At 42.5% G+C, this 27,384-nt stretch overlaps 1 protein-coding gene across 2 annotated transcripts; it reads left to right on the top strand.

Annotated features, from left to right (window-relative positions):
• Positions 1–165: 165 nt before the first annotated feature.
• Positions 166–25,720, top strand: ccdc186 (coiled-coil domain-containing protein 186). 2 transcript variants are annotated; one of them, XM_079372711.1, is made up of 16 exons: positions 166–264; positions 1,628–2,617; positions 2,947–3,073; positions 4,508–4,636; positions 6,954–7,166; positions 7,393–7,512; positions 8,328–8,432; positions 10,026–10,124; positions 11,577–11,663; positions 11,757–11,899; positions 13,226–13,481; positions 13,983–14,172; positions 15,336–15,416; positions 15,633–15,861; positions 20,414–20,633; positions 22,777–25,720. In XM_079372711.1, the coding sequence occupies exons 1-16, from the start codon at positions 227–229 to the stop codon at positions 22,858–22,860; spliced, it is 3,111 nt and encodes a 1,036-aa protein (XP_079228837.1). In that variant the 5' UTR covers positions 166–226; the 3' UTR covers positions 22,861–25,720. The 2 variants fall into 2 exon arrangements, with proteins under 2 accessions (XP_079228837.1, XP_079228836.1); XM_079372710.1 differs by lacking the exons at positions 166–264; positions 1,628–2,617; positions 2,947–3,073 and having other exon boundaries at positions 4,205–4,636; positions 15,336–15,434.
• Positions 25,721–27,384: the final 1,664 nt, after the last annotated feature.

Genomic DNA, 27,384 nt, shown 5'->3' with positions numbered 1-27,384 from the left:
ATTGAATTAGCCTTAATGACATGTGAGTGTACATGTTAGTTTTTACGCTCTTGCCGTTTATTCATAATCAAAGTTACACAGGTTTTATTATTAAAAAAAAAAAAAACTGTTCGTACTGCCCACTGCCTACCTGTCGTGTGTTGACGTCTTAACCTACGTCATTTCTCGCGGGCCGTCATTGGTTGATCCAGCCTCATCGTTTCTCCCGCAGTGGCCATATTTGTTGATGTGTCATATCAAAGTGACTTGTTTGGTTATCAGCTGGTAAGGCAGAAAGCTCAAAGTTCAATATAATTCCGACCTTAACTCCACATTGAGCCACATCATGGGCTTTTTGCATTCGGTGGGTGAAAATATTTCAATTTTTATTCGCCATTCATGTCAGGTGCTAGGAAACAGCTTTGCTAACTGAAATGTAAACGGATTGTACTTCTACCTCTCTTATCAATGTTAGCTTAGCTAGCTTAAGCAACCAGTGACTGTACACAACCTGTCAGTTTACATGTTAGCCTTAAAATCTATCGGAACCATCCGACATTGGCTTGCTGTGTTGTAGCATGTGCTGTGTAATGTGTTTGTTCCTAATATCTAGTTGTTGCTACGTGAGCAGCTAACGTGCTAAAGCCGGAATTAGCAGGGCTCACGATAAATAAAGTGTTATAAAACGGCCTGGTGCTCATCTACTCAGTCACCAACAAAGAGTGTGTTTACGTGGCTCTGACTACTGACGGTATTTACTTTCGACAGTGCTATGGCATGACACCTGTCACTTTTAGCTGCCTTGAAACATGACCTATTCAAATGTGTATGTTGCTGTGATACATGAACAACTGGATTATAATAACACAAGGCTTTCAGGTTTTGCAATAATCTTTTAATTTGTAACCTCTGTAAAACGGCAGCATGTTACACTCACGGAGATATTTAAATCGTACAAGTTATTTGTATTTATCTCCTATAAGGTTCAAGCCTTGACTAAATGCATCATAGACAGATACAGAGCAGGTTAATTTGTTTATTCATGTTTCCGATGCTTTGAGTGACGACAGACACTGTGGCTGTATACTTTCCTTTCTGTCTCTGAGGAAACTCCTCCATAAATGGTGTGGATGTAATTCTTAAAAGCAAACATCAGAGTGAACCAATAAAATGAATATTAAAGTTTTTAAGCAAGTGTAGCTCAATTCCTGTGGAGACACGTTTTTTGATCAATTATTGATGCAACTTGAAAGATAAAGAAACTCAGCGATGTTGTCTACAATACCCGCATCATTGTGTGACGTTCTGGGCTGCATTATCTCAAGTGTCGTTTCACACTCAGGTCTTGACTGGACCACACCTCTTGGTTTGTTTTAACAACACAAATGAGTGTAAGAAGGACATGTCAGGTATGTGTTCCTTCGGGTAACAACTAGTTGTAATATCACGCGAGAGCTAACATGAGGAAATTATTGATGGGATTATCAGGGTTTTTCTTGTCGAGACAGAAATCCCTGCAAGAAACCTGCAATGTATTTCTGTTTAAAGAAAACTTGAGTCACGTGATTTAAAAAAATAAACCAAATAGTATTTCTTGTAAACTAAGTATCACTCTTTCTCCGGTGTCTGCACCTCCCCTTGTCTCCAGCAGATTTGAAGGAGACGGGGACCAAGGAAACGCCTGGTCCTGCTTCAGACTCAACATGATGGAAGGATCAGAGGCTGAATCTGTGTCACCGGGGTTGCAACCAGCGGACCAGCTTCACAACAGCACATCTCAGATAGAAGATGAGCAGCGAATCTCTCACGACAGTGCAGAAGGGGCAGAAAAGCTCGGTCAGGCAGAAGAGGAAGCTCAGCTTGACGGCGAATTAATCAGGACTAAGACGGATGTTGACACAGACTCAGAGACGAAGGCGGACGCTGGAATATGCAATCAGGAATGTGTAGATGTGAGCGAGCCGGATGCTAATGCCAGCTGTGAGAGCAGCTCTATTGAAGGTGGGATCCCTATACTTTTAAATGAGGCTGGTGGAGCTTTGGCAGCCCAACTCACCAGTTTGGATAACGTGAAAGAAAGCTCTCCATCAGTCCTTGAAGGGACCATAGAAACCTTATTGACTTTAGATGAAGTGCAGGATTCTTGTGGCATCTCTCCAAACAGCACGGAGCAGCCATTAGTCTCGGCCACCGATTGTTCCACAGAGCCATCACCTGCTGATGAAAGCGGTTCAGCAGAGAGTCCTTCTTCCGTCCAAAGCTCTTCCAAACACTCCCCGATGGACTCCACAGCCACCTCTGGGATCTCTAATGGCCCGTCTAGCCCCAGTTCAGATACTGTCAGCTCCTCTCTTGCTTCGAGCCCGCAAACCAACACCACAGCCCCCTCGCACGCCTTTTCAAGTCCGTACGACACCGATTGCAGCCGAAAGCTTATATCCCAGATCCAGCGCTCGCTGTCGCAGGAGTCGCTGCTGGACGAGCTGGAGTCTGAGCTGTTCTCTTGTCAGCTGCCTGAGGGGGAGAACGGAGGGGAGAGGAAAGGAAGCCCACCTGTCAATGGACTCTCTCAAGAGCAGGAGGTGTTTGAGAAGTGTGTTCAGTACAAGTACGCACAGCAGGAGAAAGCCATTCAAACGTAAGCTGTTGTTTCAGCGCCACACTCGACCAGCTTCGTCACATTTACTTTGCACAGTTGTAAACTTTCAGTACAATGTGTCACCTGAGCAAAAATGTTTAGCTTTGTATTAACTTGATTGTTTTACTTCACCTTAGTTGCTTTTAATCTGCCCTCATTATGCTTGCACCAGAGGACGGGTATTTGTTTTTGCACACATTAAACCTAATGTCGACTAAAACCCCACAGTTATTCCTGGTGTTCTCTGTTGTTTGGCCTTTCTAACAGAACTCTGTGTGATCTGAGCTGCTTTTGTTCTAATGTTTGTGTGTTTGTCTTTGAATGTACAGGTTGCTTGAAGAGAACAAGAGGCACCAGGAGCTGATCCTGGGAATCTGCTCAGAGAAGGACAACATGAGGGACGAGCTGAAAAAGAGGGCAGAGACCGAAAGGCTGCTCACATCCACCATTAAAAAGGCCTGTTTTTATTTTCTATTGCCATATTCCCATTGTTTGTAGTCTGATTTTAAGTATCAGCAAAGCTCGTATAGGCTTCACCAACCGCTCTGTCACCATGAATGTCTCTCCAGGCTAAATATAAACACTGTTTGGAAACAATGGCCGCCTTTTGTCAAATATTCTTCATGAACAATGAAGTGTTTCTCTGGGATACTCAGTCTGACTTCCTGCAAAAGGGCCAGACATTGACTTCTGCTTGTTATGATCCTGTAACGCTTTCATTTAAACATTCAGTTTTAGGGATGGTGAAGGAAAAGCCTATTTAAACAGCAGATGAAAACAAACATTAGCGGTTATCAGACTCTTTGTTGTACGGTCATTTTGACCTCATTTCACTTGATATCACTTCTAGAAACTTCACAGCTGAAATGCATGGATATTATGAATGTGAACAGAAACAGCTGATCATTTAGGGCACCTTGAGTTATGCATTAAAGTAGAAAAACAGGATGTATAAAAACATTTTGAAAGCATTTCATTTTTTAAATTTATATATATATAAAAAAAAATCTTTAGATAATATAATGTGAAAAAGTTGCATATGGAAATTCAAAGACCTATTTCCTCTCATCACAAGGCTGCGCTTCTTTTGGAGGGCAAATCAAAGGACAAATGGTGTCACAGTGGAGCTCCAGTGAAATCTGGATTGTAGCCCTGTGCAGCTGGTAATGAGGGAAGTCAAACAAAGCTGCCGAGTGTGAAGAAGAAAAGGGGCGCAGGGCTCTGATTACTAGCATTCAACATGCATCATTTGCATGAAAGGCTCCTTTTTTTTTATTTACAGGATCTCTGTGTGTTTAAGGGCGTCTTCATGTTTGTGTGACATATCCTTTGATTTACAAAGCTCTGCCATCTCCACAGCTCTTGAACTGATTAGATCTCCTTTATTCATTGTTTAAAGGAGGAACAGTAATAGAGTCACCGGTTTGTTTGTTTAAGCTTTGAGCAAGCAAAACGGTGTCGGAGAGACTTCACACACATCCAATGTACTACTCATCTCCACCATCGTTCTAGGTGTCCTATATTCAATGTCTACTACATGTGTTTAATCTGCAGCGTTTAAACAAAATGCAAAATAAACCATATGATGGAAAAAAAACTGTCAGATTGGCCCTAATCTACTGCAGTCAAAAAGATTAGAGGAAAAATGTCTCTCACATGTCATGAAAGTCACATGTTGCCAAAGGGCTTTCCAATGCATTTCAGTCATAGTTTGCAGAAGAAGTATCAGATTTTATTTTATTTTTTTTGGCCAAACTACATTCCTCCTTTTGTGCCGTCTAGATTTATTTGTCTCCAGTAGCTGTGTCGCAGGTGTGGCCCTGACTAACCGTACAGTACATGTTGCCCAACAAGTTGCTAACCCTGTCTTCATACTCCTCATCTCTACAGTTGGAGGGGCGGGTGGAGGAGCTGCTGAGAGAGCTGAAAGAGTCGCGGGACAGACTGACCCACCAGGATCACCAAGCTAAGGCCGCCCTCCAGCAGATGCAGAAGGAGATGTCCTACCGGGTAGAACAGGTGAAACTGGAAGCTGAATTCTGTTCCAGTCTTTGTTAAGCTGGTCATAGCAGCTTAGTTTCACCCCAGTCTGATCCTAATTTGCATGTCTGGGCCTGTTTAATTTCAGGCGGCTACAGCACCCTTATGTTGCTGAACTGACCGATTAAATCACAGTGGTTTTACTTTCAAAATAAGACATCCAATCCAAGTGCAGTTCTTTTTTTCTTTTTTTTTCCATGATGGGGTAACTGGATTTATGGAAAGAAAAAGGAACATTTTAAAATGACCACAATTATTATTTCACAATTATTTCACGAGCCCCTCTTCTTTGCGTCGGGTATCAGGAAGGTCAGACAGAGCAGGTGAGGAAATATTTGACAGACATTTAAGATAACATAAGATAATCCTTTATTCATGTCACAAGCGGAGAAACGTACAGTGTTACAGCGGAACAGAGAGAGAACACCCGTTCCCCTGCCTTTAACATTTTCATCCACATGGCTCTTGAGTTTGGTTGTTTGTGTGCATATTTTTCCGTCGACTTTGTTCTCATCGACCCCAAACTTTGCTCGGAGACGTGGTGTATCCCAGTTTTTCGGGTCTAGTTTTGCGCTGCAGTGCTGTGAAACGAGACCCGAGTGAGACCGCCACATGAACTGCAGTGAACTCAAGGCTGTTAATGATGACTTTACACACCACAACACAACACAGCACTCTGCTGGGGCTCGGAGTCATACACTATACATCAAACATCAATGAGACAGATTTGAAGATACAGTATGTACTGTGGAACATTGTCTTTTAATTTAAAGAATTTTGACACTTAAGACAGCATTTTCAATATGGCAACCGCCATCAAAGGGCTTCAGAAGTCCCTTTCAGACATGAATTTTTGACATCACCGTGACTACATCCATGTTTCATATGTACATGATGAAGTAGCGCATTTGATACAATTGAAACATCCACACATCAGCTCCTGTTTACATCTTACCAGACGTCACTCCGAATCTGTGAAACAAGATGCTTTCTAATGCCGTCCATATTAATGGTGCCCGAAGACGAACCGACTACATCTCAGTTGATTAGTTAAAAGTAATTAAATGTGAAACAAACAGTTCACAAAGACATAAAAAAAAAAGAACGTAGCATTCTCTTGCTTACGTTTCGATTGCCTTTTGTTGAACGTCTTCTGTTCATTTGTGCCATTTGTCGCGTCGCCACCTCCCTCTCGTCCTCCCTATTCGCTCCTACCTCGTGATTCAAAGGATTCCCTAAGAATGAGAATTAGACAAGTAAAGGTTTCTGAAACTGGCTTTAAAAAAAAACCAAGTACCTCTAATATCGGAAGTTCACACAAAAGCAGCAGCGATACGGGTGGTCAGGGAGTTTGCACATCAAACTCTTGTTATTGCAAATGTAATCAGTTGTTCAGAGAACAGTGGGTGTGTGAGGGAGGGGAAACCCATTTGTCATCCACAAGGTCTGCACACCTGGCTGAAATCCTGTAGGGTACTTCTCTGTTGACACTTTTGTCACACTCCACAACTTTTTAATTTCGTAGTTCAGTGAACAATACGAGGTACATTTGGCACTCAATTGCTCCTTCAAGCTCTTTCCTCTCATATCGGTGCTGCCTCCTGTTACGATGGTGACCCAGTACTGAGCTACTTTTCAGGTTTCAAACATTTGATGTGTTCTTCTTTAAAAAAAAAACCATCCTGCTCTTTTTTTAACTTCCTGATTAAAAGGAATCCACTTTTATTTTTATACACAGCGAGATGCTGTTTCTTCTTCTTCCTCCTCCTCCTCCTCCTCCTGCTCCTGCTGCTGCTCTCCTAAATGTCCACCTGTCAGAGCGAGCAGTGAAGATTTACCACAGTAACGTTAAACTCTTAAGCAAAGGAAGAAATGGCCTTGAGCCACTCGATGGGATGAGGAATGAACACACCAGTGTGAAACCTGAGGAGAAGAAAAACAGGGTCCCGTATAGAAGAGGAATTCATCTCTGCACCAGCTTCTCCTCTGTGAAGTACTGCTGCTTGAATAACTTTTCAGGCAACTTAAACCAGTTTCAGGTTGGGCTCTGGGTCATTGATCAGTCTCCATTACTTTCTGAAACGTTTATTTATCCAAGAAAATCAATTGATCATGAACCAAGTGGATGGGTTTGTGTAGCCTCAGTATATAATCACTCGTACCATCTGATCGGTTGTGATATATTTCTAAGGGAGGATCACCGTCTTCTGATCTTTTAAAGGATCAAACAGAGAAAGCAACTAAAATGACATGACCTCATCAAAGTTTTTTGTTTTTTTGTTTTTTTTTCTTTCAGGTGACCAAGAAGTCGGAAGAGGCGCGCCAAGAGAAGGAGGCCATGGTGATGAAGTACGTCCGGGGGGAGAAGGAGGCCCTCGACCTGAGGCGGGATAAGGAGAGTTTAGAGAAAAGACTCAGGGAAGCCACCAAGGAGGTAGACCGCCAGGCGCTGCGAGGAAACCAGCTGGCTCAGGAGAAAGGTCGGCTGCAGCAGCTGCATGACGCCAAGGTAAATACTTTCCTGTCCGTTTTGAAGTGCCTTTTCTAAAAACATTTTACAGGCTGACGTAAACCGTCAACAAACCATGTAGGACAAACACTCTGGTTGTTGTGTATTTAATGGAGCGTTTCACAGTGTCCTGCATGTGATACACCTATTGATTAAATATAAACTGCTGTGTTTTATTCCCCTTCAGTCAAACATCTTTTTGCTTGTTTGCGTTTGGTGTCCACAGGAAGGCGAGGTTAGCAGGCTGAGCCGGGAAGTGGAGAAGTTGAAGGAGGAGGTCAACTCGCATCTGATCAAGGTCAAATGGGCCCAGAACAAACTGAAGAGCGAGGCAGACGCACACAAGGTGATCAAGCTGAGAGCGGGCAGTCATTTGTGTCGTTGTTAAAAGTGGCTGGCGAGAGGCGTCGCGTCGGGATGAATAAACTCAACCGCAGACGCGTTTACATGAAATGAGAGGCGCTTTGAAAATAGCTGGGTTCACTCATCAATATGTCTGATACGTTTGTGGACATAAAGTGCTTTCATAATGCGGTGAATAAGTTGCCCATCTCAGTCTGAAAGAACAGACTTCCATGTCTGCTTGATTTCCTTTTGTAAGTCTCATCACCTTGTAGTTAGTCAGCGCTCTGCGCCCTCCTCTAAGTACTCCCCCCCCCTTTTAGTCATTTTATCTGCAGAGACTCCACAGACAAACCTGATTAGAAGTGGGGTTTTTTTATTTATTTCCGAGGCCAAATGAAATGGGACGAAAGTGGCGCAGTAATGATCCTGCAAGGAAATCATCATTAACAATGATTCTGTTTTTGGAGAGGGGAAAAAAAAAAAAATCTTCTTACTAAAATATTGCTTTTTATTTTGAACCGCCTCCGAACAAATACACAGCTATAAACAAAAGCAGAGACTGTGTGGGCGCCAGGGGCCGCGGGAGATGAGTCACTAATGTTTCTGTTTGTGTGGTAGACTCGTACGCGTGTAAATCACTCCCCACTGTTGCATATATGCATTTTCCTGAAAACCAAAACAAGAACTTTTTGCAATTTATTGATCTGGCTTCTTGTAGTACCAGTTCCCAAAACATCTTTGTTTTGTTTTGGGTTTTTTTTTCTTCTTCTCACTGTTACTATCATAAAAATATGTATTATACAACTGTGTGTGCAGGAAACTAAAGACAAGCTGAGAGAGACCACGTCCAAGCTCACCCAGGCCAAAGAGGAGACCGAACAGATCCGCAAGAACTGCCAGGACATGATCCGAACATACCAGGTCCGTGAGATTTATCACATGCGTAGATACTGAACCTTTCCCTCACATTCGTGTGCCTGAGCAAACTCTCCTCTCCTGTGTCCGAAAAACTGAGCGATGGACCGGAGATGTTTTGCGTGGACGTGATTCAGATGGACGGCGTGCTTTTTTTTTTCTTTGCTGCGCCAACGTTTAGTACTCGTCAAAATCTTCATTCAGTAGGCCTCATTCACTGACTCGACAGGCTTCTATGTGCCCGCATCCCTCAGGCTCATGACTGACTGATCCATTTGTTTACTCATTTTTAACACCACTCTTTTCACCTCTCATAACAAAATAATGCTTCATGCTTTCAATACAGCCTCTTGTGCCTGAGTGTTTTTGTTTTTCATGCTGAGCTATGTGCACACTTTTACATAACTTGTATTCATTTGAAGTTGATGCATCGAGACTGAAAAGGATCAGATCGGACGAGAAGAGTGTGTTTTAATCAATGAAACGGGGTTGACTACGTCTCTGCAGAATGGCAGTTTTCATACGAACCTTATGATGGTGGTAAAGAGCCGTGTTTGAAAGATGAACCGGGGCGGCTGTATTCATTCATCTGCAGTTTGCTGTCAGAGCAAACTCTCGGGAAATGCAAAGTCCAAACAAAAATGAAGTTTGTGTCCGTGTTTTTTTTTCTTCTGCTCTCTGTTTGTCTGTATGATTTTCATGATTATTTTCCCCCCGCTACTTCTGATCAGATTGATTTCACACTTGGATCTGGAGACACGTTTCCATGCCTGCCCCCTTCAGTATGCGTCTACATTCATCGTCACCATCTTGACTTTTCTCCAGATCTGTTTCCCTGCTTACTCCTCTTACACGTTCTGTGCAATCATGTCCAATTTGGGATCAAATAACGGAATACACTGACTTATTTTTAAAAAAAATGTCACATCTCTTTTAATGCTTTGACTTCAATACATATTTATGCGTCACCTCTTTCGTGCATGCACTCCTCAGAGTTTCGTGAACACTTCTGGACAGTCTGCTCCTAAGTCGCTCTTTTACACATGCACCGCTCGGAGAGAGATTCTCCCTGTCAGGCGAAGAGGATGGGTGGGGGGTCTCATTATTGGGCATCCAAGGTTTCTGTATCTCATCTCCTCCCACTCACACCTGGCCTATATTCCTGACTTTTGCCCGTTGCGTTTTTTCTCACGATCAGCCAACCCCAACCAAAATGTAGGAATTCACTCATTAAGCTCTCCTACACAGAACTCGAGAAAGTCCCATTTTTATCAAAGGGGAGCGTCAATCAGATGCGCGGCTCTTTTGGAGAAGCAACAAGCAGCAATTTAATTAAAAACCAAAATCACCCTCAGAAATCAGTTTGAAAAATGTTCTTTACTTATCTTTTTTTTTTCCCACAACGAGTGTCTGCGTTCTCCCTGCTTTTATATTTCATTTCTCTCTTCATCTCTACTGAGTTTGTTTTTTGTTTGTTTGTTTGTTTTTTGGGTTTGTTTTTTTTACAACCAGCCCATCTGTTACTGCTGATTGAGCTGTCGAATTCTCTCGTCTCGACGCTCGCCTTGTTTTGAAATCTTGTTTTCCTCGACCCTGCAGGAGTCGGAGGAACTCAAGTCCAACGAGCTGGATGCTAAACTGAGGGAGACCAAAGGAGAGCTGGAGAAACACAAGCAGGAGCAGACCGACCAATTAGAGGTGAACAACTGCTCCGCACACACACGTGTACACACACACACACACACACACACACACACACACACACACACACACACACACACACACACACACACACGTACAGTATGTAGTGTCATGAAAAGGCACCGATGATTGTAGAGAAAATGAGAAACTTAATCAGTGACTTGACTTTATTTTTATTTTTGTCCACCGGAGACAAAAACAAAACACCTCTGCCCTGAATTTAATGTTACACAAACACTCAATCCAGCTATTAATCAGCTTTCTTACTCGCTGTCCTCTGCCAGCCCCGCGAGTTAAAATGTTTATTTTCAGCTGTTTTTCGTCACTTTGAGAAGTGTAATAGCCTTAAGTAGGAATGAGTAACACACTGGCACATCGGCTCTCCAGGCAGACAAGCATGCACACAGCGTCAAACATGGACTCAGTCCAAACACAGTGGCCTGTTTTTCTCTGCCTTACTCCAAAGGGAATCACACTTATAAATAAATGGCCTAGAATTAATCAATACTAAAGCTGTGTCTGTCGACAACAACCCAGAATAAAACCCACGCCTCCCCTGTCATCATTTCACAGTATTGTTTGCTTCATTCAGGATGTTCACAAATCATTCAAAGGAAGAAAATGTGACATTTTAGAAGTCATCAAGTTTATTATTTCATGTATTAATTTAGCTGGAATACTACTTATTACTTACCTACCTACTTTTTTTTTTAATTTTTGTTTTCCTTTTGATTATAAAAAGAACATTGACTCTGTGAGATATCTTTGAACATTTCCAGTGCAGAGTGAACCGTGGAATCGACGCGCAGTGTTTTCTGCAAAGTGTTTTTTAAACGATGCTAAAAAACCTCCGGAGTGTTAGGACACACTTCTCTGCTCTACTGAGGAGGTGAAGACTGTGTTCATGTTAGTCCGTGTGTGTGTTGTGCCAAAAATAAGATGCAGCTTATCCACGAAGAACGCAAACACAACAGTTGATTTTCAATTACTTTGTTGGTCGTAAATAAAATGGGGGGGGGGGGGGGCATGGGGGGTTAATTTGTCGGCATCTATTTATGACTGGCATGTCGTCTTGGAAACCGCGGGCTGCTAATAGCTTCTTGGAAATATTGACTAGCGTTAACGGCTTTGTTGAAAAGATGAGACGAAGCATTAATAAGCTTTGCTTTCATGTGCCTAATGATGGCAAAAGCAAAATGAACCTTAATGAATGTGGCTCTTTGATTGCCTCGGAATGCATCTGTGATGAAATGATGCCGACGCCAAGATTTCAAAAAGAAAGCTTTCATTAAGTGGGGGCTGAGGATTACCATGGTGAATGTAACCATCACACTGAAACGCTCATGTGTGCAAAATCAGCAGAGGAGAATCCGTTTTTTTTTTTTAAAATAGGTGTCCTTTTAAAAATTGAGGATAAATGTCTAACACAGAACTTTGTACATCTGGCAGCTACATCGAGTGAAGGCGAAGGAGCTGGATGACCTGAAAAGGAGCTACAAGGAGGGCATGGACGAGCTCATCACTCTACGCACAAAGGTCTGTCACACTGATAAGTCCAAATGAAGTCAGAAAATCTGTGTGTAACACCAGCAGTGCTTAATCAGTTTTTTTTTTTTTTTTCTACTTCAGTTAAAGTGTCTGGAAGACGAGCGTCCTCGCTGGGAGGACGAGCTCAGCAAGTACAGAGAGATCATCAACCGGCAGAAAGCTGAGATCGGCCGGCAGAGAGACAAGCTGGGGGAAATCACCGCGCTGGAGGAGCAGCATGAAAGGTACACACACACACACACACACACACACACACACACACACGCTGCTGCACGACTAGCAAGGGATCACGTAGGAGCGACACGGAAACAAACTCACAGACGCATGGTCGAGAAAAATCAATGAACACACTATAGGCTCAGCATTTCCTCTTCCCCAGCACAAGTCAGGCAATGTTTATTTGTTACCTTCTTTTTTTCTTTTTGTAAACAAGTGACTAGATAATAGAAGAAATACAGAGTTAATGAGCTAACCAGGCAACACCAAAACCAACACCGAGGGAGGACCACGCTTTATCAAATTCAAGCTCATCGTGGTACACAGCTCTGCAACAAAGACACATAAAGTGAAGAGAACTATGGGTAAAAAGAAGAAAAAAAAAAGTCCAGAATTAGAACGACCTTGGGCTGCTTTTAAGCCTAACGAGCAACTTGGACATCTTTGAAGATGTTGTTGCTCACTGTAAATTCAGTACATTTGATGATATTCCGAGTTTAATACTAAAACAAACAATAACACATGCTGGGTTTTTTTTTGTTTTTTGTGGAAGCTCATCGACGCTGAACGTGATTGGCTGCTTTGTTTAAGGAGGAAAGTAATGAGCGGCTTTCTCCAAAGGCGGGGATCCATTTGTTTGTGATGTCATAATGTAGACTTTCAGAATTCAGGGGATCTTGAACTGTAAGATCAAACAGACGGGAAGACATTTGAAGCTCTGGACTTCACGGAGGAAGCAAATATTTCACAAAACGCCGTTTCTAAATGGCCGTATCATCGCATGGAAAGAGTGACTCGTTTTTAAAGCGTTGAGGTCTTTGCAGTTTCCTATCTCAGCTGAAATGTGTCGATTGTGTAGTTCCACCTAACTTCGACTCGTCTCCATTGAAACTTAATTGGTTTTTGATAGAACTGTACAGTCCTTTGTCCCCCTTTTTATTTAATTCCTCAAGCACCTTTCTCGCAGGATTCCGAGGTAGGACAGTGACAGATATAGCACACAGGGCAGAGAGAGTCTCGGCTCCTTCTGTGGGTGTTTGGTACTGCCAGCCATGTGCACACGACTTCATAGGAAGAGAAAGTTTTCCAATTACTGAGACGCTGCTCTTTTTGTGTGCCAGAGTGCCATAAGTAGGTGGTGCAACTAAATTGATTTGAAGAAAAGTTTGTTTTTTTTTGCCTGTAAATGAAGAAACAGTTGTTGGCAAGAAATTTTTTTTTTTTTAAAATAGCGTGGATGCTTGCATTACTGTGGAGACACTTTCTGTGACGGGGGAGATCGTTACCTTCCCTCTCAGTTTGTATCTTCAGCTGTGATTTAACGTGACACACAGGGATCAACAAGAGGTCACGTCTCTCCGCGAGGAGGTGGACGGCCTGACCAACCAGATGGCCGACCTCCAGCGCGACGTGCAGGGCAGCAGGGAGCGCGAGGCCGAGTTACTGGGCTTCACCGAGAAGCTGAGCAGCAAGAACGCCCAGCTGCAGTCAGAGAGCAACGCCCTCCAGACCCAGCTGGACCTCCTGAGTGGCACCTACTCGGAGCTGCAAGCGAGGCTGGAGGAGACAAACCGGCTACTAGACGACAAGGTCAGGAAGCTATTAGCCCCGCTCAGAGTTAAAGAGTGACACGTGACATACCTGGTTTGAATAAAAAAAAATAATGCTGACCTGATTCACAACAGTTGTAACGGCCTCATCGTTGAATGTCTTTATTTTAGTTTTAGTGTATTTAGTTGATGCTGGTACTTTTAAAAATGTTTTTTCCCCTTTTTAAATCCTCAAAATGTGAAACCAGGGTCAGCCTGGTAGTCATGTTGTGAGCTCCATGTACTAAGGCTGTAGGCCCCATCACAGGGATGCTGCATGTCATACCTGCTCTCTCCCAACATATCCTGTCTGTCTTAAACTGTCCTGTCCAATACAAAGTGGAACAAATTGAATCTTCTTGCCTCTGACATACTTGTCTGACCTAGAACATCCAGTGTCCTTGAATTGAGCAGCCGTCGTCTCAATGTCTAATTCCTCCTGTTGTGGCATTTAACGCATTTTTCTCCATTTCCCTCCCTGCCATCTTTTTTAATCCTGCAGACGCGGCACCTGAAACAGGAGGAGGTGCTGAGGCAGCAGGAGGTGCAGGGCCTGCAGGAGGAGCGGACGGCGCTGCAGGCGGAGGTGACCCAGCTGAAAACCAGAGTAGAAGAGCTGAGGGACGAGCTGGTGACTCAGAAAAGGAAACAAGCGGCAAACATCAAGGATCTGACGAAACAGCTAACACAAGGTCAGGAAAACGTCCCCCCCCCTCCTCCCCTCCTCCCCGCAGGGAATTCCAGTAGTTCCTCTACAGCACCCTGCACTCATCCTGAATATTTACTGAACTGACAGGGAGGATGACACCTTAAGCGCAATCATTTTCTTTGATGCTAAACATCTTGATAAACTCACCGTTCTCCCCCAGATTTAATAAACATGTAAAGACAGTAGACTGTCAAACCCTGTACACGAGGAGGGAGGAGAAGACGCGTCTTCGCAGACTTTGAATTTGGGCACATAGATGTTCCTCTTCATGGAAAACACTAAAGAGCATCTAAAACCAGAAAAAGCAGAACATGGAACCTTTTTTAAGAGATTCAAAATGAACTAGACAAAAGTGTGACCTGCTGTAAAACTTACCGTTTCTCTTTTTTTAATACTGGCCAATCATTTGATTTCACTTTACTGTGTTGTGAATTATTAATAGAGACTGACTTGGCTGACCTCACTCAGGGTTTAATGTCAGGTCACACTGAGTTAGAGTCACACTGATATGGAACAGAAAAAAAAAAAACATGACAGTGTGCACTAAAGTGAGCCAGCTCCGCACATGCTCTTCTCTCAGGGAACACACGGTAACCTTAAGGCCTCAAGTTCACCTCTATTATCTGCACGAGCTTTTCTCGTCAAGTTTGACTCAGAGGACATTCAGATCAGTGGAGAGCTTGTGATTATTCATCATCAGTGCTGCCGTTCCGACTACAGAAAAGACATGAATCTGTGTTTAAGCACGGAAGGTTTGCTGAGCACGCACTCTTCTTCAAAAGGATTCTGGGTAACGTTAATTCAGGTGGACTCCTTCACAGAACAAGGCTGTGATGAAAACCCCGTTCAGAAACGTAATGATGCCTTTTCTTGAACTTTCTTTGGATTCTTTCTTCTACATTAGTTTTCCAGCTTGCTGGTTTGTCAAAATCTTTTTTCTTTTTTTTTTTTTTTAAGTTATCCATGAAGAGAAAATACTAAATACTGTATTTCCTCATTAGCCAATCTTAAAGTCTTATTCCAGGCTTCAAGATGCAGATGGTTGTTTTTCAAAGCATGTGTCTCGTACTTTCAGATCAGCTGTATGAAACGCTTGTTGGCGATAGCGTCTTTGTTTAACCTCTCTGTTTTCACCTCTTTTTGCAGCTCGAAGGAAACTGGAGCAGACTGAGAACGGAGTCTGTGACCGGGATGCCAGCAGTATGGGCAGCCGCTCAAGTTCCTCAGGTACTGCTCCGGGATTTGGTTAGTATTTAACACACAAAGAAGAAACACAATAAAAAAAGAGTTTTTTTTCCAATAATCTTCCTATAAAGTTTAGCGGGATAAATGTACCTACTGAAGTAGATTTATCCACTTGGTTTCTCTAGAAAACTTAAGGAAATGCAGATTTTAAAAAAGGCAACAGAAAAAGTCTTTAAAGTTAATATCAATCTCCTACAGGCTCCTTGAACGCTCGACACGGTGGGAGCAGCGGCGTGGAAGAGCGCTCACCAGAGAGCCAGTCGGGTCCTTCGGTCGTGGTTGTGGACAGCTTCCCGGAGGTGGACAAAACGGTGCTCGTGGATCGCATCGTCCGTTTGCAGAAGGCGCTGGCTCGTAAGCAGGAAAAAATCGAGTTCATGGAGGATCACATCAAGCAGCTGGTGGAGGAGATCCGCAAAAAGACGAAGTGAGTGCCGCAAAGGCTGCAACATACAGACACGGAAAGTCCTGCTTGAAGCTGCCGTGCCGTTACTGTTTGCTCTGCTTGAGATAAAAAAAATAAAAGTCACGTAAATATTACTTTACTCGTCCGTAAACGTCTTCTCGTCCTCAGGTCTGTTTCACCTGTTCGTATGAACGCTTAACTCTGAGTTTGTTTTCCTTCCTTCTTTGTGGAGTAGCACACAAAATCCCTCTCAAGATTCCCCGGTCGCCTCCACATCAACTTTTGTTGTTGTTTAGTTTGACAGCCCCCCCCAGGAGACAGAATTAACATGATGTTCAACTCTATAAAAAAAAAAAAATGTCTCTGCCCCTTCAGCATTTTTATTTGCCTCATGTAACAGTTGTTTTAGTGTTGCTCAATGTCATCCTTTCAGGAGACTTGCCTAAAGCTAGATTCAGGATGCTCCACCCCAGCATTGAAACACTCTCTCTACTGTTGCCTCCACGGATACACTAAAAGAGGTGATTTACAAAGTTATAAAATCGACCTTTCAAAAGCCATTCAGCAAAAATAAGACATTAAAACACAAACGAGAACGAACACTCCTCGCTCCCTAGAACACTTTGTACCCTAAATGTTCAAAATTCCTGATGTGAACTCGTCGGTTGTCCAAAGAAATGTAGCAACGCTACAGATGAAGACATTCAAAGCCGCTCCAGTGCAGCACCTCGGGACTAGAAGGTACAACGTAAGAAGTTAATCTTAAAGCAACGTGTGTTTCCTGAGACGCTTTTTCTTCAATTTTAAAGCCCACAGTATTCGCCTCGTGTCTTTCAGTGCTTCAGCTGACCTTGTAAGAAAGGATCTGCTTACACGCAGTTTACGGCTACACCCCACCGCGTCTCGTCTTTAGTTTATAACTCATGCAAACTCTGCGATTCTGATTCATGACGAACTTCAGTCCGAGCTATTTATAGTCCAGCCGATCCGGATGCATTGGTATGGATCCTTTGTAGTGTTCCATCCATATTCATGGAAATCTCCCAAACTACAGAGACGGTGTGAAGGACACCACACCTACCTTAAACGCATCCGAAATCTCCCTACTGAGGCTAGACCTTGAAGTGAATAATCGGCCAACGCCATGATAAAAATGGGGTTGGGTATGAGATTTGAACCTAAAATAATCTCTAAAGACGTAGAAATATTTCTCTCCAGTGGAGAAAATGTGTGAAATCTCTTTTATTGATCTGTATAGATCACGCCATTTAAGCTCAGCATCGACTCGACTCTCGTTTCCAGATACGTCAGACGACTTAATTCTTCTCGGATCATCTCACTTCTTGTTTCCGAAGCCCTACACTCCGATTAAATCCATTAGCCGCAACCTACATTCAAGTGTTAGGATTGAGGACGAATCCCACGGTTGACGGACTAAATTTAGCTGCGTGAAAAAGATCTCTGCTAAGGGGGGGGTGGCGTTTCAATACCCAGAATGTGAATTTGTCCTCTCTGTCCCTTTCCCTCCAGGACAGGCTGGTGATGAGCTCACTGTAAATCTGAAGCGGGAGATAAATGAAAGAGATGCAGATGTGGAACAGAAGCTTAGAAGGTCTCGTGAGAAGGGACAGTTTGAGGAAGGAAAGCAAAACGCTAATGTTCGGTTTATGTTGAACCCATTCCACTCTTTTCTTTTTTTGTGATTAGAAGTCGTTGTCGTTGGGTTTTTTTTGGTTTGCTTTTTATGCATGAAGTTTGGAACCATCTACATCCTCACGTTTATTTACATTTTCCCAAAGTATATAGAGTTCTAAAGTGGGAGGCGCTGTTTCCAGGAAGTAAATCTGCCAGGAGCATTTTGACGAGAAAAATCCAAATAGATCGCTTCAAATTCTGTCGCTTCACACAGGGAGACAACCTGATTGTACAGTCTGCAGTTTCATTGATTTTATACTTGATTCAGGATCAAATTGTCCCCTTCACTCGTGTGATTAAGTGACGCGGAGTCATCCTCACGCCATTGACTGCAGTGCGTACACGGTATAGTGAATGAGCAGAAACACATGGATCCTTTAAAGGCAGACATGTCTGTTCTTCAGTCCCCACGCCTGGCTCATATAACTACATTAAATCTTCATGTTGCCATCATGTGACTTGAATTAAAATGCTGCTGCTGTGAAACACATGAGGACAACTCTGTTTATCAACAGAGCCTCTCTTCCACTCAGCATCTGCTGAAAGTGGTTAATATATATTCTAATGGAAGCCCTTCAAGGTTATCTGGGATGTCTGCGTTGCACTGGCAGATGTTTCTGTAAATACTGGAAAAACTGAAGTAGTGCCTGTGATGCTTCATAAAAGGAGGACATGTTCAGACTTATTCAGCTTTATCAAGAATGTACAGCTGAACATGAAGCACCTAAAACCCCTCAATATAAAAAGGATCTTCTAAGTTTTTTCCCTTTTTGTCTCTGCATGATAAGTATAATATAACAACCCCTGCGTCTGAATTTGTTTAGCACCACATCTATCCACCAGGACGTTATATTATGTTATATTAAATTCAAATCAGAGTGAGGTTTATGGCCAAGCAGTCAGGTTTTTGGTGGTGTAAAATTACACAAAAGTAGAATAAGCCAAATATAAAGGCAGTAAAGAAGCATGAAGCGGATAGAAACAAACCATTAAGAATAATAAGATGCAAAACAATACAACTGAAAGTCACTAGGTGTTATAGGAGTCATTGTCCTGCCTGATTCCGACTTGTTGCTTACATCCCTTCCCCCACCCGCCGGCCCACGCATGCCACTCACTGCCCCATGTGGCCACATCTTTAATTTCTGTCACTTTTTTTTTTTTTTTTTACTAAACACTTGCGTGACGGGACGGGGGTCCAAATATGGACCCTTGCGAGTCTAGTCAGAGGTAAGTGTCATTTTGTGTCGGCGTAAGCTCAGGTGTTCTGTGTGTTAGTCTGTGTGTGCAGATGGGGATTTTTGTTTGCTTACATAGCTGCTATTTCATTTCATTAGATTTTCTTTTTTGCACCGCTGACATATATTTCTCGGCTGGTTTATAGTGCTTACTCTGCACAGTACAGTTTTAGGTTTATGAAGTGCACAGATAGTGTTTTTTTTTCTGTGAGAGATTTATGATACATGCACAAAAAAGCACCTTAATGATGGGAAAAATAGAGAAGATGTAAACACAGAGTCCCAGTGTGAGTGGTTAAAACGCATGCATCACTTCTCCCTCACTCCCTTCTCTTATAGTTGGTACTTTTTAATATCTTGATTCTTGCTTTGGGACACAGGAGTCTGCATGTCCAGTAGTGTGTGCAATAACTCACAACCCTCTATTTATGCATGGTACATATTGTGTCTTTACAGAGAAGTCCCTCGCATGTTTCAACCCTTCAAAATCTCTTTCATGACAATTCAAAGCCTTCTAAGTAGACCCTTTTTTTTTAACTTCTTTTTTAAAACTCAAACGGTTATCCAATTGCCATGATAAATCATCACAGGGCAGTTTCATTCAGCACATTCCATGAATAAAGACAATTAGAATTTGGATCTGTAAGGATAATCATTTCCTTTTTTTTAATTTATTTATTTATTTAATTTTGGGTTGTATATGCTTTTTCTTTTTTTTCCACTTTTAATAGCGAGTTAATGATCCAGTTTATTAGTAGTAGAAGTAGTATGTAGCCTTCATAGTAAGTTGTTGTAGCAACAGTTGAGTTGTACAAACTGCACCATTCTGGGTGTTTTCCTCTACATGTAGGGCATCACTGACTTTGTGGAAAAATGCTGATTTCTCCCTGTGGAAATCTTCCCGCAGAATCTCACTTACGGTCAGGAATGTCCCTTTGCACAGAGCTCATCCTGCAGATACTCACCTTCATCTTCTCCTTTCTTCATAATGTCCCTCTCGGACACGTGCCGAATTTGAACTACACAGAGGCAGCGTGCGAGCTGAGTTTTGTCATGGCGTTCAGGTTTAGCTGGGTGGAGGGGTAGGTGAAAAATATTGATTTTTTTTTTTTGATTTATTTATTTATTTTTGAGCTGTCTCAGGAGGTTTTTTTGACCTTCTCTGTAAGACTGTGCATAGCCCCCTTTTCAAACACGCAGGTAATAATGGAAGGAATGCAGTTAATGACACTCCTATCATTAAACAACACACTGATGTTTGCTGGGCTGGAACGAGTAGCAATGAAAAAAAAAAAAAAAAGAGCGATGTCATATAAAGTGTCACTTTAATTGAACCCTGCAGCCCGTGCTGATTGAATGTATCCCATGCGCACGACTTGCAGAAGCCATTCCACTTGATTAATATTCTTTGAAACATGTTCAGTTTTTTTCCGCTAGAATCCATTTCTCCTGCTCTGTTGGAGCTCTTCACGCTCACACCTATAAATCCCACTTTCTCAGTTTTCTTCGCTCAACACTCTCCAGTTGTTGCCACTACGTTTCCTCCTCCTCCTCCTCCTCCTTCTTCTTCTTCTTCTTTTTCTTCTTCTTCTTCCAGCATGCTGTTTTGACTCATCTCCTCCTCTTCTTCCTCGCCACAGAATAATCCAAAGCTATGTGCTGAGAGAGGAGTCCGGGGCCCTCTCGTCGGAGGCGTCAGACATTAACAAAGCACACCTGAGTAGGCGAGGGGGCATCATGGCGTCGCTCTACACCTCCCACCCGGCCGACAGCGGGCTGACCTTGGATCTGTCACTGGAGATAAACAGGAAGCTGCAGGCGGTGTTGGAGGACACACTGCTGAAGAACATCACTCTGAAGGTAGGGCCTCCCTCAGCGGACATGACGCTGCCTTCAGAGACTGACTGACTTGGGTTACATTGATGATAGATGACAGGTTCCTTCAGAACCTTCTTACGTTTTAGTTCATATTTATTTGCGTCAGTAAAGGGGAAATATGAATCGAGCGTTTCAGTGTCATGCTGCACCTTGGATAAGATTTGACTTTTAAACTTATGGGAGCAGATATCAGTACAGACCTCTGGCTGGTCAGAGTGGCCTGGTGTGAGTGAATGTTGTTCTGTTGATTTAAACTTCTTAAATATGTTACATTGTTACACAATAATCAGACAACACTATTCAATCCATGATTTCTAACTCGTCGGTCTCTCATTATATAACAGTAACCAATCAAACCTGTGGTCTCTCTCTCTCCTCTATATATATATATATATATATATATATATATATCTCCCTCCCCCCACAAAAAGTACAAAGACAAATCTTAAAAAATAAGTAACACAGCCATTCTATGGACTACCTGACTTTTCCTAACCATTTACATGTGTTTTATTGTGGTTGGCTTGTTTTCTGGCTCTAACACTGCCGCACTTTAACCGCTCGCTTGCAGACATCTAAAACATCTCCTTTCACACATTTGAACATTTTATGTTTCATTGGTTTTTTTTCCTCAAAGCATTTTTCTTTAAAAGAAAAGAAAAAAACCCCTCTCACCCTCTGTCTCATTTTTAACTTTTTTTTTAATCAACTTTCTTTAAGAGGTGAAATGTAATCATGTGCTGCCCTAAAAGTCTGCCGGTGTTGGATGAGGAAAATGTCAAAGCTGCCGTTATTATTTGTCCAGTGGGTAATCTGACATTTTAATAGTGTCTCCTAAATCTTTAAAGTCCAGTAGAGCTTGAGTTCCAGAGTCTGAAGTTGACTTGAGCATCATGTGAGGACGCGGTGATGGTCCGCTTTGTGTCTCAAGCGTCACTCTTTAAAGACAGGCGTGTTGGAAACTAGGATCGAAAACACAAGCTGCATTATTGATGTTTTAGCTAAGAAAAGACACGGCGCCCCACTGACATGTTTTTCTCTTTGACGAGTCGGTGACCTAAAACAGTTGACTGAAACCTACTTTCACTCTTATTACTTCAACATGTAACTCTGACACACACGGGCGCTTCTGGAGCCTGAAGGGTAAAGCTAAAATCCATCGGGAGGCCCTCCAACCAACCAACCAACCAACGTTCATCCCCATCATGCCTGGCCCTGTCCTGACAAAGACTCCTCTTCTTCTTGATTTCCTGTTTATTGTTTTCTCTCCATTACATTGATAATTCCTCTTCCTTTTTCTTTTTTTTTTCCTTTGCTGACTTTAATTGAAAGACGTTGGTTTTCACAGCAGTAATGCAGGCAAAGAGCGTGAGTGCTGTCATATGGAAATGGGGGCCCTTAGGGAGGTTTTGGTACTTGTGCAAAATGTCCACATTGTGCACATCTCACATGAGCTCTCAGGGGCCCCAAGCAGTTGCCCGCCTTGCCTGTTGACAAGCTGCACCTCTGCTGACGACGACGCTGTTTAAAATGGGAACATTACCGGCCCTTACTCAAACCATTGAAGAGCATGAGCTCCTCCAAAACAGAGAGACAAAACCACGTCGAGGAGTCTCTAACGTCCTTCTGATTCGGAGACGTGTTTGTATTCGAGTGCACGCGTCAACACGTCGGGCCCCTCCGCGCGTGCCTCCACACGTTCCTCTTCGAAGTCTGTTTTTAATTGGCACATCAGTGCGTTCATAATTATGTTTTCTATTTTCGCGAACAAGCCGCTCGTGATTGTCTTTGTGTCAAACTTTTCTTTAAGACGCACTCCATAAAAAACCGTAATGAGACAATAAATTGGGACGTGGGAGTATTTCTGGCTGTAGCGTTCGATCTGCGGATGAGAAATGATTGGCGTTAAGCAGGAAGGAATGATAGACAAGAGCACAATAAATTGACAATAAAACAAAAGACACTGACGGAGGCAAACGAGGACATCACTTTAACTCTGATGGATGGAGTCTTCATTGTTGTTGTTTTTTCTGTTCGTAATTGCAGCAGCAGTCTCCGCAGAGCAACATTTCTTTGCCCTGGAATGTTGTGTCGGAGTGTCATGTCTTTACCTCTCTCTCGACAGGAGAACCTGCAGACGCTGGGGGCCGAGATCGAGAGGCTCATTAAACAGCAGAGGGGTCCTGAGGATGACGCGAGGAGGAAGTGAGGCGACCCCTCCCCCCCCCCTCACAGGAAAGAGGAAATAAAGTACCAGGAAGTACTCGCACACGAGAAGCCAATTCCCCCGACCTATGAAGGAGCAAGTAGAATGTTGTGAGTGCCAGTAGCTCCTCAAGGCTTCGTATTTGGAGCGCCTCGTGAACATCGTCCTTGTGACAAACATTATCTGAACTTACTTGAACTTTCATCATTCCATCCACATTGAAGCAACTCTGTTTCCTCCTGCTGCAGCGCAAATCTTCCTCTGGCTAACGTCCATGTCTCCTGAGCCTTACCAAGATATGACAAAAACAAAACTCTTTGGGTCAGTTACTTTCGAGCTCTGGAACTTTTCCTGCCTTGTAAATTGACTGAAGATGCCATTATAATGAATGTAGAGCAAATTCTACCTAGAAATAGAAAAAAAGACGTTTGTTACTGAAATTATTCAAAGCTCAAAGAGAAGGTAAGTCATCATCACCCAGCAAGCTCTCTCCCTTCTCCTCCCCATGTCCATCTGTCAAGTGTATTTTTTTTTTTTTTTTTTTCAAAGTCTGCTTCTCTGCAGCGCTCCATATGGGAGAGGAAAAAAAAAAAAAAAAAAGGCAAGTGCAGGGACCTCGGTACCACCTGAGCGTATTTCATCAACTTCTGCTTCACACAGCACTCACTCACTTACTCACAAGCTGCTGAAGCAAAGGCGGCTCACACGAGCAGACCCGTCCGTCTGCGTGTGTGTGTGTGTGACACTGGTGCTACACTGAAGAAGGGGGACTTTCTGTTCTTGCAGTGCAGTCAGACAGTACTGAGTGTGTGTGTGTGTGTGTGTGTGTGTGTGTGTGTTGAAGAAATCCTCCAGTTCAGCTGTGTATTTAAAAAAAAAAAAAAAAAAGCTGTGTCAAATATAACATATGGAAATGTAGAAAGGTGGCCATTTTGAATGTAGTTCCGTTTCAATTGAAGAAAAAGTTTAGCTGAAATTAGATTTCTATTTTTTACTTTGTGTTATGATCCTATTCTTCATGAGGCATTAAGACATTTTCATCCGAGCTCTTCTTTCAAGATTTTTTCGTAATTCTCCTTTTGCGGGCAAAACGTATTAAATCGAAACCTGAGCATCTCAATATTTCCGCTTTAGCTTCGCCAGTAGCAGTGAAGATATATTAGTCCGGACATGCTGACGTGTAGCTTGTAGAATCTTTCAATTAGATCTGTTGGAGGAATGAATGTTTGGGTTTTCATATCACACTCCTCCTTTTCACCTCTGTCAGTAGTGCCACTCCTGCACTTCTCCTGCAGCGTGAAGAGAACGGGAAAAGTTGTAGCTGTAGCTCAGGCAAGCCAATGGAACCTACAGAAATATATCCAGGGACAAAGTGCAATCCTGTTCCTTTATTATTATTATTATTATTTTGGTGTCTATCTTTTTTTGTTCTTAATGTGTTTGTGAGCCAGTATACTGTCTTATGTCTGTTTTTATGCTTGTGCACATGCAGCATGCGACTGGGTGGAGTATGAATATTTAAGTGTCCCAGTTGTGCGTCTGTGTGTGTGTGCGCGCCTGGCTGCATGCGTGCCTTCTATTTCCCATCTCTGGAGCTTTTGAGTTAACACCTTATGTGCATGGTTGAGCTGTCGAGGCTTGTACTCTTTGACCACTTTGACCATGACGACTGTTACATCCGGAGGGGTAAACATGATTTGCATTTAGACCAGAGTTTGCAGCCACGTAAACACACCTGCACACCTGCACACCTGCACAGCTCAGCACACAGCACAGCTGCCTCGTCAACCTGCACACACAAGGAGGGGGGGGGGGGGTGCGGAGCGGACGACCAGTTTGATTCAACAGAACTTTCACTTTTCCTTTTCCCTTGCTCTTGATTTGATCTTGACCTCAGAATCTGCCACAACAGATAAACCTCCACCCCCACCGCCAAATCAGAAACGACCTTTTGTGGGTCATGAATAGTTCTTGGGCCACTCCCCCTCCCGTACACCCTGAGGCGATGAGGAAATGGCCCACCATGTGATGAATAGAGATGAAAGTTTCCTGGATTGAGGTCACACAGTCCATAAGCCTCCCCGCTGCTGCGTTGGGCACTCAGTTTGATGTACCTCCACTTTTATTTTAAACAGACTGATTTCTGTGTGAGACAGAAAACGTGAATATCACATCTTTATCTCCTTAATATTGAAACTTGGGAAGGTTGAGTAAGGATGCGACTTTTCCTTTTACACTTTTCTTTTAAGCCAGCAGCTTACTCTCACAATAAACGGATCTTACTGCTTTCATGGATCTTTAACAATTCTGACAAAAAAAAAAAAAAAAAGTACAGATCGGAGCAGTTCTGTGTTGTTTCACAGGATGTTTCTGTTGCAGCAGTAAGAACCCCACCTATGCAAAACAACCGCATGGGCTTTCTTAATTAAATTCTTGATGATTTTCTGAGGCGTGCTGATGAGCTTCATCTGATGTGGTCTCGTTGAGAAACAATGCTGATTCTGAGATTTCCTACATTTCCCAAGCCTTGAAATGAAGCCATGCTGCAGCATTGTGTGTTTGATTGAATCCCAAGCCGTCTTGATTCACTATATGGAAATGAAGAAATGCTATTCAGTATGTGTGAGTCTCAAAGTGTGGTGACATGTTTTCTTTTCTTTTCTTTTTTTTCCTGTGCAATGATTCCCCCTGCTCTGTTTTGTGGAATATTCCAACTGTGATTATAATATACATTTGTAAATAAGTCAATCTGTAAAATTACAATGAGATGTTTTTAAAAAAAGAATGAATCTGGATTATGTTTGTATATATGGTGTTTCCAGGGAATTAAAGGAGATGAGTAGTGACTTTCTCTTGAATGTTCCACGATGGTGTTGTCTGTATTTTGTTTGTTTTTTTACAGTCACATCTGTTTGCTTGGCTTCTGTCTTTCACTGACAGTGGATTGAAGTATATTTAAGGTGAAAAGGAATTTTCTACACTGAGACGACCTCTCGCACAGTGACTCTGTGGGATGCGTGCTGCAGCTGTAGGTCCTCTCTTGAAAAGCGGTGGTGTCAGCACTGCTAGAGGTCAGCAACATCACTGCGCCACTGTCACTCATAGAAGATGATTTAAGACCCAACGCTATGGGAATACTCAAGGGTGAACTTTCCTCTTTCAATGCAAGTGAAAGCATCATTCTTGTGTAGGTGACCTATTTTTTTTAGGACTTAAGGCATACTGTAAATGTCCTGTTTGAAGTTTATCTTCATCTGGTATCTGGTCAGAAAACAGACTGAGATTATTGCTGATGCCTCTTAGGAGGCAGAGCTACAAAAGCAAAAAAAGATAAGGAAGTAACATATGTTTCTTTAAGGTTACATTAAATGTCTAAACTGACGCAGGGTAGGTGTTAAACACATTAACAGCATGCTGAAGAAAGACTTTGATTACATTTTTGTCCAGTCATCAGGGAACACAACTTAGCTTACATATACTGGAGAAGATCAGCAAAGAGGTAAGATGTAATATTTTGCCTTTTGGTTTCATCTGACAAAACATTTCTCACAGGAGCTTTAAATTTTAGTCATAGTTTGACAAACACCAGGATTGTCATTCTTTGATTTAAAAAAAAAAAAAAAAAAAAAAAGTGAGAAAATGCAGATCATATTTTCTTAAGGAACAAAGTCATTTTGATTTCACAGCCCAAAAACTAAATATTGAGTATCTTAATGAGCTATAAGAGGGGGGAAAAAAAAAAAAGGAATTCAGTTCATGAATGCGTTTACATGTCTTTGAATGTACAGCTGCATATCCTACAAAAAATGTATAACGCATTTAGTGGCTTCACGAGAGTTAGAGAGGGTTTGGGTCTGGGCTTTAAATTTAATAAAGACATGATTAAAGCAGTGCATCAAGAAGGAAAACCTTTTTACCCAGCCTCTACATCCTGCAGCTGATCTTTGTTTGAGGGAGGTCGTCCACATGTTCCCTCAGACCTACATTCCCCAGCAGCAGGGCTTTAATGCACATCACGTGTTGTGGTCATATGCCACTTTTGTGTATGTTGTGCTAGAAACAGCTAATCTTACTTCCAGCTGCTAACCTCTGAACGAATAAATGGTATTTTGCAACAGAGAAGATGAATTTTTGCAATCTCCATTCAAGCAGTCTTCAGTACACAAACAAAACCGCTTAATTTAGAGGTTAACTGGAGGTGCTATTAGCATAGCATCTTTGATGTACACGTATATCTTTAGATTGCATTTTTGCGTTATTCCATTGCCAGAATTCAACTAGGAAAGAAAAATTGAAGATATCTCTGGTTCTGCTTTGTGTTTACGTTTTTCTTTTTCTTTTCTTTTGTTTTATTGAACTACAATGCTAATTCAGGGAAATTTTCTTTTTTATGCTCTGTTTTAAAAGGATCCATTTATCAAATTAATTGATTCCATGCATGTCATTGCATTCAGCAGTCTGAGTCCAAAACCTGCCATAAAAGCAGTTCTGAGCAACATCCCTACTCCTCCTGTTATCTGCACCCAT

Source organism: Symphodus melops (assembly GCF_947650265.1).
Source record: "Symphodus melops genome assembly, chromosome: 21".
Lineage (NCBI taxonomy): Eukaryota > Metazoa > Chordata > Actinopteri > Labriformes > Labridae > Symphodus > Symphodus melops.
The sequence above is the reverse complement of the archived record's forward strand: the minus strand, read 5'-3'. Positions and strand labels throughout refer to the sequence as shown.